This window comes from Mastomys coucha, unplaced genomic scaffold (assembly GCF_008632895.1).
Source record: "Mastomys coucha isolate ucsf_1 unplaced genomic scaffold, UCSF_Mcou_1 pScaffold23, whole genome shotgun sequence".
NCBI classification, from domain to species: domain Eukaryota; kingdom Metazoa; phylum Chordata; class Mammalia; order Rodentia; family Muridae; genus Mastomys; species Mastomys coucha.
The window spans coordinates 12,331,721-12,351,340 of record NW_022196906.1 but is presented as its reverse complement, the minus strand read 5'-3'; the positions used below and the strand labels follow the sequence as shown (position 1 = coordinate 12,351,340).

General features: G+C 39.2%; 1 protein-coding gene across 1 annotated transcript in view; it reads left to right on the top strand.

Moving 5' to 3' along the window:
• Muc16 (mucin 16, cell surface associated) overlaps window positions 1–19,620 on the top strand; it is a 183,222-nt gene that overhangs the window by 101,614 nt on the left and 61,988 nt on the right. Inside the window, exons 31-46 of the mRNA XM_031344149.1 lie at window positions 333–400; window positions 1,452–1,618; window positions 1,709–1,744; window positions 1,908–1,964; window positions 5,917–6,041; window positions 6,230–6,297; window positions 6,902–7,074; window positions 7,185–7,220; window positions 9,437–9,561; window positions 11,163–11,230; window positions 13,263–13,435; window positions 13,560–13,595; window positions 14,427–14,545; window positions 15,138–15,205; window positions 16,614–16,786; window positions 18,799–18,864. Coding sequence (XP_031200009.1) covers window positions 333–400; window positions 1,452–1,618; window positions 1,709–1,744; window positions 1,908–1,964; window positions 5,917–6,041; window positions 6,230–6,297; window positions 6,902–7,074; window positions 7,185–7,220; window positions 9,437–9,561; window positions 11,163–11,230; window positions 13,263–13,435; window positions 13,560–13,595; window positions 14,427–14,545; window positions 15,138–15,205; window positions 16,614–16,786; window positions 18,799–18,864 — 1,558 coding nt within the window. The remainder of the gene's footprint in view (window positions 1–332; window positions 401–1,451; window positions 1,619–1,708; window positions 1,745–1,907; window positions 1,965–5,916; window positions 6,042–6,229; window positions 6,298–6,901; window positions 7,075–7,184; window positions 7,221–9,436; window positions 9,562–11,162; window positions 11,231–13,262; window positions 13,436–13,559; window positions 13,596–14,426; window positions 14,546–15,137; window positions 15,206–16,613; window positions 16,787–18,798; window positions 18,865–19,620) is intronic.

Below are 19,620 nucleotides of genomic sequence, written 5' to 3'. Positions count from 1 at the left end.
GAGACCTTACATGATTGCTGTGGAATCTTTCTGACTGGAAAGCATGACAGAAAAGGTCATTCTCCTTCCTTGCACCTGCCTTTTTCTTCTGGGACTCAGAAGGCCAATCTGTACCCTCTGCCCAGCAACTGCCCTCCCCTTCTTTATTGACAAATTAAGAACCATGGTTAGCATCAGAACCTCCACTTACACATGACCATGAAGGAGGCCCCAACAACCTCATACATAGCTCATAAATGAAAGACTTGCACACGGATAACAACTTGCTCTTCTCATGTCTCTCTTAACCTCATCTTCAGCATACTTCTCATGCCTTTCACCTTTCTTCACAGCTCAGAGCATTATTCAGTAAAACCAGTATCGGCCCCCTATACTCTGGATGCAGACTGATCTTGCTCAGGTGAGACCTTATAATAATAGGCCAGAAGCTGAAGAGATAGTTCAGTCAATGAAGTGTGTGTTGACCAACCATGAAGATCTGAGTTTGATCTCCAGCACCTACCTGAAAAGTCAGTCATGACAACATGTGCTTGTAAATCCAGTGCTAGAAAAGTATATTCTGGATGGTCCTATGGATTGACTAGCCAGTTAGTCAAATCAATGTGTGTTAGGCCTCAGAGAGAGAGAGAGAAAGAGACAGAGATAGAGAAAGAGAGAGAGGGGGGATGGAGGGAGGGAGGGAGGGAGGGAGGGAGAGACCAAACAAAAAGCCAAGATAGATGCTATCATGATAGATAGGTAGAATAATCACTCTGACATCTACATGCATACATAAGCATGAACACACACATACACACACATACACACACACATACACACACATACACACACACATATACACATACATACACACATACACACACACACATCACATCACAATTATGTTGGAACAATCTTTCCGCAGATATTTCTAGGCCAGTTTAGTCAGCTTGCCTTGTGTTTTTATGTCCCTAGCACTGGAAAATTTAGAACACATGACCTCCAGTTACATATTAGCTCCTGCCCCTTCTATTTGTCCTCAGATGTTCTCATAGCCTCCAGCCCCCACAGGATTGTAATGCTCAGATATTCTTAATTCTTTTTCTTTTTCTCTGACTTTGAAATAAAGGAGAATTGTGGGGGGTAGGAGTTTAAGTTCTGTGCATAGAATTCCTCTTAAGACAGTGTGATTTTCCATTTGCTATAACTCCTAATTCATGTTTACATCTATTGTATATATGACCCTTCTAGGCACTGTGAGATGATGATATAGGTTTGAGTCTTGGATTACATTTAACACTTTTACTTCTATCTCTACTCGTGGTCACAAGTTAAACTATTAGAAGCCTGGCTTTTCAGCAATACACCAGATGTTCCATTTCTTCTAGCCCTTTCATACCTCTCCTAGACACCTCTGGTTCCCTCCCCCAGATGACCTATTTAATGTCACTTCCTTTGCTTGCTTTTCCCAGGCTTGAGTACAATGGGACAGCCACAGGAGTAGATGTCATCTGCACCTACCTCCCCAACATTTCTAATCAAGAGCTAGACAGAGAGCGTGTATACTGGGAGCTGAAAAAACTGAATATCATGCAGCTAGGGCCCTACATCCTGGACCAAAATAGTCTCTATGTCAATGGTGAGCTATATTTCAGAGTCACAATGTACTCCCACACTCCTACTTTCCCAATCCCACTCAATTTTCACTCCTTTTTCATTATCTATGTAGGTTATACACAGAAGATTCTGACCACCACCCACAAGCGTGAGTATCTTCAGTCTTCATTATTCATTACTAAGCTCATGAGTCTGAATCTATTCCATGCCTGCAACCCACTTTTATTTAGGGAGGAAAAAGGAAGGTGTCACTTCCTTATCTCTCCTCGTGAATAGAGTCTGTAATCAAAACACTTGATTTTTTTTTCCAGCTTCAGTGATGGGCACTGTTTCTCAAGGAATGCCAAACATTTCTTCTACCCCAACAGGTATGAATTCTCCACTGTTTAGATTCTCCAAGTCTTTTAAAAATAAGCAGAAATATGAAGCAGATGAAAAATGTTGGAGGACACAGAAGAGATTTAATAGAGTCTTCCCAGGTCCCTGAGGAATCTTTGATTACTAAACACTTACCAACCACCTAAGATATTCCCTAGGACCCATTTCTAATATGTTTGGCTCTTGAATTCTATACCATCCAACATCCATAACTAATCTACATTCTACCATGGGTAGTTGATCAGGGAATTTATGTAATGGCTGTTGTGCAAGGAGCAAGCACATTCACTGATCAAATCTCTAGATTATGAATAAAAAATCAGTCATAAGTTTGTTTTAATAACTATTTTTTGGCACTGAAGATGAAGCTTAGTTGGCAGAATGCTGACCTAGCATGCACAAAATTCCAACCAGTATCACATAAAGTGAGCCTTGCAGTTCATGCTTGTAGCTTGGGAAGTGGAGAAAGAAGGATCAGAAGTTAGCCTGAGCTACACAAGAGCTAGATTTTTTTTTTTTGTTTTATTTTGTTTTTTTAAGGGGGGGAGAAGAAAACCTTTTTTACTGAATAAATTAAATAGATAAGAGGTTATTTCTTCTAATTTCCTGATCACAAAAGTATAGTTCTATCTTTTTAGCAGAATTTTAAAGGTTTGATTTGTCCAAAGTCTATGAACCTAGTATTTTGATTTCCTGCAGTCCTACCCCACCTATTCCTTCTGCAATGTTTTCTATGTTAAAACTACCAATGGTATCATAAAGGTCTTCAAATAGAACAAAAAAAAAAAATCCATCTGCTCATCACTAGGATTTGGTGCTTATAAACAACTTGTGTTGTTTGACTCTAGTTGTGGGAACTGTATAATCTGGTGACATACAAGTTTGTCATGTTTCTCATTGCAGTGACAAAATACTCCACAAGAAGCTCCTTTGGGGCATCAAAGTTTGCTCTGAGTTAACATTTACAGTAATCTGTCATGAAGAGAAGGCATAGTGGTTGGAATTAAGGATGACTGTTCTCACTGCCTTTGAAGTCGGGAAGTGGAAAGAATATGGGACTGGGCTCACTTACTCCAGCAATGCTCCACCTCCTAAAGGTTCTACAAATACATGAGCCTTTCAGCAACATTTCTCATTCAAACCACACCAAGATTCCTAAAACTTACACTGCTATGATATTGTCATGTATGCACCACAGGGTTTGTGTTAAAAGTACCATTGAGAATCAACACTTGAAATATAAAAAATTGAAATGGAAGAATAACTCAGTAGTTGGGGATTGCTTTTCTAGAAGACCCACACTCACCTTTAACTCTATTTGCAGGAGATTTGATGTCTTCTCTGGCCATAACATGCTTCTGTAAATATGGCACACATTCAGATAGACATACACAAATACATTTAAATAATTAAAAATTATTTAAATACAAAAATAGTTTAGACCTAGTATAACAATATCACCTCTCATATTAAGTGAATAATAAATTAATGCAATAATACATATCATGGCTATATCCATATCTTAATTTTTGTGGATGCATGAACTGGGACAAATTATTCAGCTTCCCATTGGCCATACTTTCCATCTGTAAAATGAGAATTACATTAACATCACTTAATCCTATTAAGTTTCTCCAACCTCTCTATGCTTTTAAAGACAGTTTCTCACACAAAAACTATATCTTATGCATCTGTCTCTGCCCCTACAGAGCTGTGGTTACAGATCTGAACAATAATAGTGCTTGGCTTCTCCCCATTCACACTTTTAACATGGTTGCTAGAAATCTGAACTTAAATTTTCATGCTTGTGCAGTAGTCACTTTACCAATTATTCTATCTTCTTGGACTCTCATTTATAACTTTTTTCTTTAGTCCTTTCAGAGATAGAAACTGGTAGACTAATTAAGAATTAATTTATATAATAATTCAGTTGAGATTAGCCGCTTAATTTCCATAACTAACCAACTAACCAGCATGCTGTTTAAGAAACATTTTTTCTTGAGTTGGTTGATGAGATGAGAGTGAAGGTCATTTGCAAATACATATATGTCTTGGCTACTTGACAATTAATAAAGAAAAGGTCTTTTTGTCTGCATAATTCATGGGAATGAATGCCCAGTTGCCAAGATTAGAAAACATGGGTCCTTTTATAGTGTATGATGATTTTGTGTGATTCTGTCTACTTACTCTTTTTTTATTATGACAAATCAACTGTCAGAATGAATAGAAGTGGATCTGTCTGCAAATAATTTCCAGTGGTTACTGGTGTCTTTTCTTATTTGACAGTGTATTGCCTGGGCCATAAAAGTATAAGAACTACAAAAGAAATTCTTGCTGTGAAAAAAAAAATCACATTAGGATCGGAATAATTGGTCAGTCAAGTAAAGTGCTTCTAATACAGTCATAATATTTCAAGTTTATCTCTGCAGCATTCCTGTAAAAAGATGAGTGTGGTAGTACATACCTGTAATCACAGCACTGGGGAGGAAAAGACAGGAACATTCCTGAGGTCTCCAAGTCAGTTAATCTAGGCAAGTCAGTGAGTTCCGTGTTCAGTGAGAGACCTTTTCTCAAAAACAAAACAAAAAAAATACAAAAAATATAGAGGGCAGAAGACATGACCATTGGCTGCAAATGGATATGTATATACACATATGTAAGATACATAAACACATACACAAAAAAAGAAAAATTATCTTCTACTGACTATCATAAGGTTTATGTGATAAACCTTTAAATGTCAGTGACATAAAAATAAGATTCTAATGTAAGAACATATAAACATATATAGTAAATCACCTGAAATCATGAAATTACTACAATTATGTGGCCTGGGTTCATCCAGTTAGAAATGGTGAGGCTGGAAACACACTATTTAATGTCTTAGTTCATAAATCAATAATAAATATGTGCATCTCTAAAATAATGTATAGATCATTTTTCAGAAACCTCCATCCTGGTTTCCTTCATGGTGAGAATAACATAACTTATTACTCAGTGTGTACAAGAGTTACACATCCTTACACCATTGTTTTCTTGATGACTACCATTCTGAGAAAAGTGAAATGAAATCTTAGTGGAGTTTCTGTCTACATTTTTCTGGCTGTTTGTATTTGTGCTAATATATGACCCTATTGTATCATTGTGTGTACCCACAAGACCCTGAGTCATCATAGCTCAGAGAAACTTGTTTATCAGTGTTTATTGCAACACTTTTCATAATAGCTGAGTTTTGGGACCAACTGCAAGATCTACAAACAGATCAGTGAAGAAAATGTACTACATATGGACAATGGACATTGTAGCAATAAAGAATAAGTTATTTCAATTGTAGGAAAACCGACATAACTGCCTATACATTGTGAATAGTTAGACTCAGAGAGACAAATATCATATTTCCTCTTACTTGTGTAAGTCTTAGGTTCCATATGTGTTTATATATAATATTCATCAATAGATAACAACAAGTTAAAGTGTTACTGTCTTAGGGAACAGATGGAATAGGAGAGGTGAGAGGTGGGAGCGAAAAAGTGGAAGGCTGGGAGTTGTGTGAGGGAAGGGTATGGTCCAAGCACATTATAGGCTTGCATGAAAGTGCCCAGCATAGTAAAATTAAAAAATAAAAGAGGAAAAAATAGATTTACTTATAAAAACTCAGAAGTAAGGGGTAACTACAGCATGTTAGCTATCTGGAGAGAAAGATATGCTTCCATTCTGCTTCATGGTGAAGTTACCTCTATACAGCAAACCTACTTATCTTTGGTAATTAAGTTGGAGATCTTATAAGGCCTCTTCTCTCCCCACCCCATAAAGAACTGGTGCTTCTTACAGAAAAAAAAAAAATCTCACTGGTGCTTAAATATGTACCTAACTGTTGCCCAGTTCTGAAGTCCAGAGAGAAACAAAGCATGAGCTTCTCTCTTTCTGCCATCCCCTCTGCAGCAGCCAGCCCTGTCCTGGTACCTTTCACCATCAACTTTACCATCACTAACCTGGAGTTTGAGAAGAATATGGGTCACCCTGGATCCAGGAAGTTCAATGTCACTGAAAGAACCCTACAAAGCCTGGTAAGAGTCCTGTTCATTGCATCCATCCCCACCTACTGACCATTCCATGCCCCTGGAAAAAACTACTGCCTACTTCATCCCGACTATACATATGCAAGTCCAACTCACCATTGCATGCTTTGTACATTTCACTTCTGTCCTCCCTATCACTCATTCCTCCTCCTCATCCCTCTCCTCCTCCTTCACAGCTCAGGCCTTTGTTCAGCAAAACCAGTGTTGGTCAATTGTATTCTGGCTGCAGGCTAACCTTGCTCAGGTGAGTTCTTAAAATATCAGTTTACAGTTACTTAAAGTTCTCTCAGACCAAAGATTGTGTTTATATTCCTCCCTGTACTTCTGCATATTTTATTCACAGGAGAATTCAGGAAGTGCCATATCTGGTACAAAAATATCTCCTGATTCTACCACTTGTTCCACAATCCATCAACAAAATTGCCACTTCTTTCTGATCATCCACTCTGGATTCCGTCCTTCCTCTCCTTACTTTGAAATAAAAGAACATTTCCTGTGGACCCTAATGCTGAACCACATAATTTCTCTTAAGGCAAATATGCCCTTTATGCTCATTATTTTTGATCTTTGGTGTTTTGATTATTATTTTTCATATGTCTCATTTATGATCTCTCCTCCTATAACCTGCACTTGCTTATGTTATTCTTGTAATTGATAAAAATTTCTTATTCACTGTCTGTCCAGTGTCACACATTACTGGAAATCAATAAGATAAAAAATGTACAACTGACTTTTTAAGTCTCTTTAAGATATTTCTGTTCCTCTGAATCCTTTATGTGCTGTTCCAGGTGTCTCAGAACCCCTCCTCAGGGAATCCATTTATCATCATTCTTATTTAACCTTTCCAGGCCAGAGAAAAATAGGGCAGCCACAGGGGTGGATGCCACTTGTACCTACCACCTAGACCCTGCTGGCCACAGGCTAGAAAGTGAACAGATATATGAGGAGGTGAGGAATCTGACCCAGAGTTTCACCCAGCTGGGCCCCTATATCCTGGACCAGAACAGTCTCTATGTCAACGGTGAGCATCAGCCATTTGTGCTTTGCTATATTGAAGAGCACACACCCTCCCTTTCCAGGCCTCCTTTTCCTCAATTCTACTACAGTTTGAATCTCCTATTATCTCTTTAGGTTACACAAACCAGATCCTGACTACAACACCCAGAGGTGAGCACTTTAAGTTTCCTTAATTTCCTACTACACTTGTCACTATACCCCCAGCTCTTTGAAATAAAAGAAGTCAAAAGCCCATTGTTCCCATTTCATTTTTCACTGAACTTCTATGTTGACATGAATAGCAATTTAAAACCTAGTAGAACCCAGATTAGGACACCCTTCAAGGAATCTCTACATGGATGATGTCTGTACTCTAAATTGATGTCTTTTCTCCCCATAGTCTCTATGACTAGCATTCTTTCTTCAAATATACCATATTCTATCTCCAATCCCACAGGTAAAATTTTCTCTGAAAATACTTCTAGTGGCTCCTGTAATTGCAGGAGGCAGGAGAAGGGGTTGAGGGCCATGTCCCAGAGCATCCCAAGGTTGATAGTGATAGAAGGTCTTCAAAGGTCTGATAATTCTCAGAATACTATTTCCCACCCCAGCATCAGCCTCTAAAGCTACTCTCTGTTGCCTGCCTCTTAATGTAGGTGTCTACTGACTTCTAAATCTTTCTCAAAGCCTTGAAGGAGTATTAACCAGCAGACCAGATAGTCAAGAAATAATTTATACAGGAAGCAATGAATTTATCAGCTTCTTATTTTGACTCACTTGATCAAATAACCAAGACACCGATGTGAATATGTGTGTGGGGGTGTGGGTGTGGGGGGCGTGGGGGCGTGGGGGTGTGGGTGGGTATGTGGTGTGTGTGTGTGTGTGTGTGTGTGTGTGTGTGTGTGTGTGTAATGCATACACATGTGTGTGGAAGCCAGAGGTGAGTCTCTGTTGTTCTTCTTCAGTTGTCATCTTGGTGATATAGAGCTTCAAGTTGGTTCAATAAATAATGTACTTGCTACATAAACATGAGAACAAGAGTTTCGGTTCCCCAGAACCCTCATAAAATCATGGTGAGCATAGCAGCTTCCCTATAACCCAGAATGCAAGAGGTGTGTATAGGGACTCTCTGTAACAAACTAGAAAGACCATACTAGTAGAAAGGGCAAGCTCTGGGTTCAGTGCAAGAGACCTTGCCTTAATGTATAAGATGGATTATGACTGGAGAAGACACCTAACATCAACTTTGAATCTAATATATGTGTACATGTGTCTGCACACACATATGTCCTACATGTATACAGACACAGATACAAGCAGGGTGGTGGTGGCACATGCCTTTAATCCCAGCACTTGGGAGGCAGAGGCAGGTGGATTTCTGAGTTCAAGGCCAGCCTGGTCTACAGAGTGAGTTCCAGGACAGCCAAGGCTACACAGAGAAACCCTGTCTCGAAGAAAAAAAAAAGAAAACAAACACAGATACATAAATGCATACCACACATCCACATACATATGCCCAAGTATATAAGTTCCATGGCTCTAAATGCCTTTGCTTGTTTTCAGAACTCTCTGACCCAAGACTTTACTCTGAACTGACTATTGATCCTGCTTGGAGAAGTTAGCACTGTGCCCTAGACATCCAAGGTCTCCTCCTCTGATGGACTTGCCCCAATGAGCCCTAATTAGCAACTAACTCCTCTGTTATTAATGTATAGATAAAGCTATGTACAGCTGCCATGCTATGACATGAAGGGAATCAACAGATAAAGAAAACATTTAGTCAAAAGCAGTGATAGAAGCATGGACAATTCACCAGTGGCTACACTACAAAGCATGTTTTTACCACAACCCTCAGAACCCATTACTTGCTAATAGCTCCTCAGCAAGGGATGGGCTAGATGAGCTCCTCCTCTATCCATGCTGGAACTTTGTATAGGTAACAGCTGTGGTAAATGTAGTGCATCTGCCATGTTGTGTGTTTAAGACAGTTCCATAGAGTTCCTTCCCATCTTCCTTTCATCTTCTTTCCTCCTACTCTTTTGTGATAATCCCTGAGCTTTGGGGGGTGACACAGATGTTCTGTGTATATCTAAATACTAAAAAGTTATTCTCAGCACTTTGACAAGGTATGGATCTCTGCAAGAACTGCTGTATGCTGTAAAATGTGGTATCTTACCAAGGCCAAAAGCTATTACTATTATATTTGAATTGCCATGGTGTTTAATTACTGGTCTGTTTGTTTGTTTAATTCTGTGAGAGACATCTTGAACTGTTGCCCTACATGTGAATGCACGAGTCCTAGTGATATGAATATAAAATACATCCTAAACCCTAAATCTAGTTCCTATATGACTCAGGACTTAACTTCTCTCCTAATCTAATTGCAGCCTTGAGCTCTGCTCTGCTAAAGTGCACTCTTAACTTCACCATCACTAACCTACCATACATGAGTGACATGTGGGTCCCAGGATCAGCCAAGTTCAATAAAGTGGAGAAAATCCTGAAGATCCTGGTGAGACTTCTGCCCACCTCCCTTGCCTCACCTACTCTGTCACCTTTGGTCCTGCTTGCTCACTTTAGCCATACCTGCCACCTGATTTCCCAACTCATCCATTAAATTTCCATCCAGTTCTCTTTCTTGTTTTATCTAACATTAGACACCCATATCCCACATGCCACACTCAATGGCGCCTTGCTTACATTTTGCCTCACATCCTTAAGACTTGCCTATACCATTCGTCTACCCTTACCTGGCTCACTGATGCCCCATTCACTCACTATATCCCTGCCTTCTTGCCTTATTCACTGGTACCTCTTCTATCTCTTTCATCACAGCCTACCTCTCTCTAGTTCTAGTCACTAATGGTTGGACCACCTACTCCATCTATACCCGTATCCCTCTGTTACTACCTCAGCAAATGCTTACTTAGATTACTTTTATAATAGCCATTGAGCCTCTACCTACCTTTTCCCAGCCCTTCTCACCTCTTCTTGACCTATCTAAAGATTACACCATCTACTACCCAATTGCCCAACAAATTAACTAAAGTCCTAGCCACCCCCTCCCTGTCTTGGTCTGTATTCCTCCTGTGGTCTTCTATGGTGCCCTGCTCAGCCCTTCTATCCCTACCTACTTCCCTTGCTTTTCCCTCTGGTGACTTGCTCCCTCCCTTGCCCTATTTACTGTTGCCCCATCTGCCTAATCCTACCATATCATGTTTTACTTGCCCAATCTATTCACTAAGGTCCTACCCACAACCCCATCTTGACCACCTATGGATGCTTACTTATATTCTGGTCCCCACCCACCTGCTCCCAGGCCAACCATCCCCTTCTTATAATTTCCACTTATCACTTGTCCGTGAATTCAAGACTTGCTTACCTCCCTTTCACCACCTTTTTTACTGATACCTACCATATCTGTCTTGCTATACTTTGCCTCACCTATTTTTTCCAGCCTTGGTTACCTTGCTCTTGTTTCACCAACTTACAACCTGACTCCCTACTCTATCCATGCCTACATACTTTGCCTTTACCATTGGTGACCTACCCACTTGCCCTTGCCCTACTCAGAGTTGAAGGTTCCAGCCACTTACTCCAGCCACACCATTGTCCTGATTCCCATCCCATTTGCCGCAGCCCTCCTCCAATCTAACACTACCTTTGTCTCTCTCTTATACTTCATTCTGATGTCTGCTCAGATCTCTCATATTGCATCAGTAGTGTGCCCACCCATCCAATCTTTTCTACTTTTGTCTTCCTATACTCACCAGTGCTTGTTCCAGCTCTCTGATCTCCATTCATCCCTCCCTTGCCATACTCATTGAATGCCCCTGAACTCATTCTAGTTCTGTCTACCTTCCACTTGTAATCCTGCCCACTTTCCTTTATTACCTACCACTGGTTTACACCACATTCTTATTTTCACACTCATGAATGCCCTTGCTACAAATTCTAATTGGTCTACATCTCTACTGCCTCTCTCACCCATCCTCTCTCACACATTGCTTCCTTTACCATACATACTGTTTCTAGTATAACACTTCTTTTTCTCTTGCCCCTCCCACTTTTCCCTACTCAGACCATTAACTGAACCCTCTCTCTTCTTCACAGCTTAAACCTTTGTTCCAAAATACCAGTGTTCACCTGCTGTATTCTGGTTGCAGACTGACCTCACTCAGGTGAGACCCATAGAGGAGACCACCCAGGAAGGCATGGTAGAGTTTCTATACATACATCTTCTATGCCTAAGTCTTCTTTTTGTTCTCAGCCTTTTTTTATAGTCCCTGAGTCAGGATTGATTCTGTTTTCTCTTTCTTCTGAACTTCAATCTTCCAAGGTATATATATTAGCTTCTATCAGTGAAGCAAACAAAACAAAATGAGAAGCCCTAAAATGATAAACTTACATTGAAAAAGTGTTTTTGTTTGACACATTCAGGTTTGCAAAAATTCAGTATGTATCTGAGCATGACCTTGAACTTCTGATTCTTTTACATTTACCTCTTAAATACTGGGATTACAGGTGCATGCTACCAGGCCCAGTGTGTGTGGTGCTAGAATGATGGCACCCTGCATCTCATGAACAATAGGACAGCACTCTACCAACTGGGCTATATCACAAACCTAAGAGAAAAGTTTAGTTTTGATCACAGATTTGGAGCCACCTCCATCTACAATTAGGTGGATCCTTGCTTTTGGATTGTGGAGGGACAACAGAGTTAAATTGACCACATCCAGACCCAAAACAAAAGGAAGGAACAGGCTGGAGTCCTACAGTTTCCTTGAGAGCACACCCTTAAATAATCTAAAAACCTCTCACTTAGCTCCTCCTCTTCAGCAATTACCACTTCCCAATAGCACCACCATAGGTATCATGCTTTTGCAGTGTGAACATCTAGGAGATATATAAGATTTAATATTGTACAGTATTTCATGAGAACTTCTTTGGATATTCCTTCCAAGAAATCACAACTACTCCTATGCCCTTAATTGAAGACCAATTCTTCTCTATTCTAGAAAGTCATTCACGTAGGTAAGCATACAGCTTTGAGAGGAATGCATTTGAGTGATAAAGGAGGGAGGAGAAACCTGCTAAGCCAATCAGGTCATCCAAGTCAATCTTGATGATCAGTGGAGGAACAGATGTCACAGACAGATGGTCCTCACATAGTACTCAAATAATCCTCACATAGCCCAATCCTTTATAAGATATGTTCTACCACTTTTAAATACAGTCTGAAGCACATCCCACCATTCTTGATGATTCACACAAAACAATGAGTTAATATGTGCCAGACACTAGGGTACAAGACAAAGAAATTGCCATATTAGCATTATTATGGGTGGGTGTTCTATGTATAGTAAGATACTTAATAGGATTGTATTAGTCAGATTTCCCCAGAGGAAAGAACCTATTAGGTAATGCATATTTTTAAAGGGATTTATTAGGTTGGTTTATAAGATTCAAGTGGAGTAGACTAACAATGGCCATCTGCACCCTTGAGGGGCTCAGTACCCAAGAACTTCACATTCTACAATAGTAAATGCCTCAACCATATACTGAAGGCTGAGAAGATAATTGGAAAGGTATTGATCTCCAGTGTGTGGTTGAAAGCTAAAGGAGCTGGGTCTAATGGCAAAGAAGGATGGAAGGTGTAAGATTGATAACAGCTTCATCAGAACAATGAAATTCCAAGCAAAATACAAAAACTTCCTTATACGTGGGTTGCCTAGAAGATGCAAAACATATTCTTCTTACCCAATAAATCTAATATACTCTTCATACATGCCCAGAGGTTTGTGTATGAAAAATTCAAGAATATGTTAAGTTGACAATATTAACCATAACATGTATCTTAGAAATCTACATATATATATACATATATATTAATATATATATATATATATATATATATATATATATATATATATATATATATATATATATATATATATATATATATATTAATTACCCCATCTTCTCATCCTAAAGCTATGATTACCAAAACTATTCCTTCACATCAACAAATATATTCTGGGGAAGGTGCAACTGACATGTGTTTTAGAATCATAGAGTTCATTGTTTCCCTCATACAATTTTCTGAGTGTTTTCAGTGTAATAATTATAATCCCCAATAAACCAAATAAAAAACAAATTAACAAAGCACTAGTCAGTCTACTTATTGCTATCTCCTCTATCTGACCTTCCTAGGCCAAAGAAGGATGGAGAGGCCACCAGAGTAGACATGGTCTGTACTTTCCACCCAAACTCCACAGGCACTGGTCTGGACCGAGAGCAATTATACTTGGAACTAGAACACCTCACCCACAACACTACTCAACTGGGTCCCTATACCCTGGAACAGAATAGTCTCTATGTCAATGGTAAGTTGTAGTCATATAAACTTTTTCTGCAGCAAAGCCCAAATTGTCTCACTCTAAGCATATTCTTTTTTCTCCACATACATTCAAACCTCCTTACTCTCTGTCATTTGATTTCTTACTGTAGGTTACACACACCAGACTTCAGTAACCAGTCCCAGCAGTGAGTACTAAAAAATTCATCACATTACAGTTTGGAAGAAGAATATGTCCCTGACCAGTTTTATAATAAAAGGAAGGAGTCAGGTGCTCAGGCTAGGAAGTCCTTGAAATCACAGCTCATTGTAGTTGGGTGCATCCTGCCATATTTCTTTTGCAACAGAGAAATGATATTGAGTTATAGTTGGCTGAATGGTTAGAAAAATTGGTGAACAATTTAATAGAAATATAAATGAGACTCTTGGCTGAAGATATCCCCTTTTAAGCTCTGTAAATTCTCATTTTTTTCTTGTGTATGTGTGTATGGGAAGGTTGTTGAGTTGTATATATGTGTCATGTGTCCATATGTGTTCAATTGCATATATTTACATGGTTGTATAAGCCAATGATTGTCCTGGTATGTCTTTCTCTATTATGCTTCACCATATTTTTTAAGACAGGATCTCTCATTAAACCAGATCTCACATATTTAGCTAGGATAGCTAACTTTCAAACTCCAGTCATCCAACTGTCTTCATCTCTCCAGTACCAGGACCACCCGTATATGCCACCAAATCCAGATATTACATATGTACCGGGGCACAGAACTCAGGTCCTCACGCTTGCAGAACAGTCTTGCCCACTGAGCTATTTCCTATATTTTTCCTTCCTGACCTGAAATGTGGAATGGTTTAGCACTGTTGCTTTGAATTAGTGGTCCAAGAATACTTAGTGCTGTACTCTCCAGTGAGATGCTGACAGAGTCAGGACTGTGTCCTCAGGCTCTGCCTGCCCTGTGTTGATCACCAGGCATGACAAAAAGTTCATCTTCTCCTTGTCTCCTTACCACTTATAGACTCATCCTTGGAGTTATTTACCTTCAACTTCACCATCACCAACCTACTGTACACGGAGGACATGCAGCCTGCAGGATCCAAGAAATTTAGTACTGTAGAAAAGATCCTGCAAGACCTGGCAAGTCCCATTTATTTTATTCCAGCTTTGTTTGCTTCACTTCATCCCTGAATCCTCTCTATTCCATCTATCTTTCTCCAGCACCCTTCCATAGCCACTCAACCAAACTCTATAACTACATACCTCTCTTGAGAAGTATCTCCTGCCTGGTCCCATGTATCTTTCTCTAATACCCTTCTACCTCCAACCAACCAGGCTAGTGAACCAAACATTTCTGACTAGCCTGCCATTTTCCATCCTATCTAATCTCAGCCTTACCTCCTCTATGATTCCACTTACCCATCTTGAGCTCTGCCTACCTCATTCTGGCCATCTCTAGAACTCCTCTTCAGGTTCCTTTACTGTTCTTCAGCCATGCTAGCATCCTTCAAGCCCATCCACCTATCTCCATACCCACACTCTCTCCAGCCCCATCACTCTCACCCACACTCTCTTAACTTCAGTTCTACCTACCCAACTGGTTCATTCCAATTGTGTTCTACTCATGCCCACCAACACTGTGCATCACCAACAGAAAAGCAGTTCACCAAAGTTCAAAAGCTGCCTTTGGTCCCCTGTGCCATTGCTTCACCTTCTATTCTTTTTTCTACAGCTTGGGCCCTTGTTTAAGAATACCAGTATAGGCCCTTTGTACACTGGCTGCAGACTGACTTTGCTCAGGTGAGTCCTTAAAAGTCTGGGCAGCCCGTGTGCTTTCAGGCCCACCAGTGTAAGCTACTTCCTACCTGCCCTCCCCCACCCCCAATGTCTTCAGACAGATGGATATTCAGGAGTCAGAAGTGCCAGGAAAACACATCTCTTGATACTACCACTTTCCCTTATAAATGTCCCAAATCCCTACCGAACCTACTAGTATAATAAGACACCAACTTCAGGTAAATGTTCTAGATTCTCGTTTCTTTTCTTTCTTTCACAAGAAGAACTACTATCTCAGATTTCCAATTATACTTCTAAGATTTCTCTAAAACAAAAAAATGTACATCTCACTCAAACATTCATGTTATTGATGCTCTGCTTACTATAGCAAGAAAAAGGAACCAGTCCATATGTCCGGCAACAGATAAAATTATGTATATATATTTTTTATTCAATATATAAATAAATATAAAGTTATGGAAATTTCTACTAAATAGATTTTTCTAGAAAATATCAATTCCTTACCAAAATTCCTGGCATGGTTTTACATACCACAGGCCACTTGGTATAATGCTTCTCCTGGAAGCGTGAAAAACTAAAGTCAACCCCAGGAAACCACATAAAATGGCAGCAAACATTTGCAGCCCACTTGTAATCTGGCAAACAAGAGAGACCCTGATTCAACAACTGACTCCTGGAAGAGATAAATTTGATTATATTTGTCCCACTCACCAGTTCTTCTCAGTATAAATTATACAGGGAGAAATGTTTTTGAAGAGCAAACTTTCCAATCTAAATACTTTTACTTTTTTTAATTATTTCATGTACATGCAGGTTTTGCCTTCAGTAAATGAGCTTATATGTGTATAAACACATTCATGCATGTGTGTGCATGTACTAAAGGACAAGCTTACTGTCTTCATCAGGAGCTTGCACCTATTTTTAATTTCAAAAGTTCTTTTTGAAATAGGGACTTTTATAAGCCTGTAACTTACTAAGTAGATCAGACTAGCAAGACTACCTGAACAATGAGATCCAGAATCTTCCTATGTACACTTTCTTGGTGCTGGGACTATGAGTGCATGCCACCCTTCCTAGCTTAAAAAAACAAATGAACAATCAATTAATTAATTAGTTAATTAATTAAAAACAGGTTCCTGAGATCAAACTCAGCACCTTATAAGCATTTTATCAATTGAGCTCTCTCCCTAGTTCTATTTATCAGTATTTCAGAGTTGAGACATCTTCTAGTGACTTTATAGTCCTGACTTCTTTTCCTAAGAACCAAAGTAGTCAGGGCCCTGTGGATTCCTTTCCTGAGTGTGAGAGAGAAGATTTTTGGTGTAGCTGAGAACTCACTTCCTCTAATAATTCTGAAGAGCATTTATCTTTATTATTATGGTTATTTATTATGATTATACTCTCTCCCCAGTTCCAGGAAGGATGGAAAAGCCACTAAAGTAGACACAGTTTGCACCTATTATGCTGACCACATGGGTCCTGGGCTGGCCACAGAGCAACTCTACTTGGAACTGAGCAAGCTGACGCATGGTGTCACTCTTCTGGGCCCCTACACTCTGGATCAGGACAGTCTCTATGTTAATGGTGAGGAGATGAGTATTAGTCACTTTTCTTGTTGGTTTAAGAAAACTCTTAAAAGATATAAAAGAGAAGGTTAATTCTGGCTCAGGGTTTAGAAAAATATATAGTCCTCCATGGCACAGAAGGTATGGGCAGAGAAACAGGAAGGTTGGTGTTCAATTTATGTTCTTTTTTTCATATACTTCAGAGTCTAAAACCATGAAATGACATTACCCATACTCAGGGAGAGCCTTTCCTGCTCTGTTAAGCATCACTCGATCTGCCTTCATAAGCATGCATAGGTTATTGTAAATCCCATGAAACTGACAATCAAGATTAAGCATATCAGGCTGCTTACCTTTATTGCAGCTTAGCAACCCATGTGTAATTCTTATCTACTTTATATCTAATCCCACTACTTTTATTCTTTAATTTGTGCAGCTTGTACACACTAGATCTTAGTCACTACTTCTAGTAGCTAGTATGATGAGGTTTAGGATGTCTGAAATTTTGAAAACTTCTACCACATACAACCCAGAACTTAGAAATAAGAGAGTCTGTGAACCTACTTCCCTTCATACTTTATCCCAATTCTACATTCCACCTTAAATGAGCAGAGATCTATTCCCTGCTATTGCCCCATATATAGGCACCTCCTCCCTGAAAAATACAGGAAAATGGAGTTTCCAGCAACCACACAGAATACTTTCTCCCTAATTTTTATGATAGAGGCTTCTACTTTAATGTAGAGGGTCATGTTTAAATGTGGGGTTCTTCCTGCCTGGGTGAGCTTTGAGATGAAATCTCTGCATCTAGCTCAGTCTTCCAGCTGGGCTTAACAGTAGAGTTAATGGAGCCTATTTTCTTCTGAATGTAGAAAGTTCATTTGATCCATTACAGATGGGAACTTGGCCTTCTGTTTCTTTTCCATATGCATATGTGTGGTATTCATTTGATTAGGTATATGTGTATGTGATGTTGCATATGTATCTGTTTGTACAAGCACATAGAGCCCTGAAGCTAATACCTAGTGTCTTATTTAAGTTCTCTCCATCTTATATATTGGGGCAGAGGTCTCTTGCTGAACCTTGAGTTTGTTGTTTTGGTCAATCTGGCTAGCCAGCTTACTACAGAGATTCCCTGTCTTTACCTCCACCATGCTAAGATTAGCGATGGGCTTGTACATTTGGTATGCTGACCTGGCTTTTGTATATGGGTTCTGGAGATCTGAATTCCAGACAAGTGCCTTACTAACTGAATAATCTCCCAAGGCACCTCACTTTCCTTTAATAAAGCATACCTGTTGGTAGTCTGTCCGGTCTTGAGTAAAACTTCTCTCCAATGGCAAAATTACCTTTTTAAGTTTTCACCATTTTATTTTTGTTGTTCATATCAAATCATTTCATGTTCATTTGCATCAAATCAATGAATTTTTAAGCACAGTTTAGATGACTAGAAGGCTAAAATAGTTTATACTTTCTAGACTCAACATATGCTTCAAATAAAAGCTAGGTAGAATGGGAGATAACAACTTTTTGAAAACAAGCTTAGAAACATTAATCTAGTATTTTAAGACATTCTGTAGCAGAGAGCTTGGTTCATGACAACAGTTGCCTTTTGTTGACAATCTTTTTCCTTCTTCATCTTCCCATGTTTCTACAACTTACACACACTCAGCCTCAGGTATAATAGTGAGTATTACAGACTCCTACATGTCACTGGTTGGCTCCATTCTCCTAAAACATATGAGATGCTGGATGAACCAACATATTCTTCTACTATCCACTTTAAGTGGACAGAAGTTTAAAATAGTTCATAGAAATACAGACTGAGTGGAGGTGGTAAGAATCATCCATCTTCCACAAAGTATACAACCCAAGGGTGATGCTAAATTTTAAACAATAGATGCCACAAAACAAAACACTGATTCTTGGATATAGTCACCCAGGCTGCTGCCACTTATTAAAGATGTATCACATTTGTATTTCATTCCTGATCTTGTTGTTTTCTTTTGCTTTGTTTTGTTTTTGTCTCAGTACCTATGGCTACCACCTCCTTCTCAACTTCCTCTCTGGCTCCATCCTCTACAAACAATTCCACAGGTAGGCAGCAATACATGTTCTTATTAGTACCAATAAGGTAAGAGAACTATTTCTTCTCTCAATGTTCATCTATCTTCCCAGTGTAGACATGGCTTTCTGTTATTCAATATAGTTACTTAGGGACCAAATTGTGATTCCAGTCATATTTTAACCATTGGCCTATATACCTCCTAGATATCATTCAGTTCTCTTTGACCACTGACTTAGTTATATTTTATATTACTGTGATAAAATAGTATCATCAAAGCAACTAAAGGAGGGAAGGACTTATATTATCTCTGTTTAAGGTGTAATCCATCAGACAGGTGGTTATATCACAGTCAGAAATGGAAAATGGAACACGAATACACACTAGTGCTCAGTGTCCTTTCTCTATTATACATAGTGAAAGAAGCCCTGCCCAGAGAATGGTCCTGTTCATACTTAAAATCTGTTTTCCCATATTAGTTGACAAAATCATAACAATTTCCCACAGATATTTTAAGAAGCCCATTTCCTAAGTGACTCTAAAGTCTATCAAATTGACTATTAATTGTAACCATCACAATCATTCATCCGGAAGATATAATTGTCCTCCAAATCTAATCATTCATCTCATTGTTACTAAAGACAGATAGAGTTTCAACTTTCATTCCTCCTTTCATTCTGTAATTTATCTCCCACATCAAATAGTTAACAAATCTCATCTCTTGTCCCTTTGGAGCTCCTTAACCTCCCTCTCCCTCTCCCTCTCCCTCTCCCTCTCCCTCTCCCTCT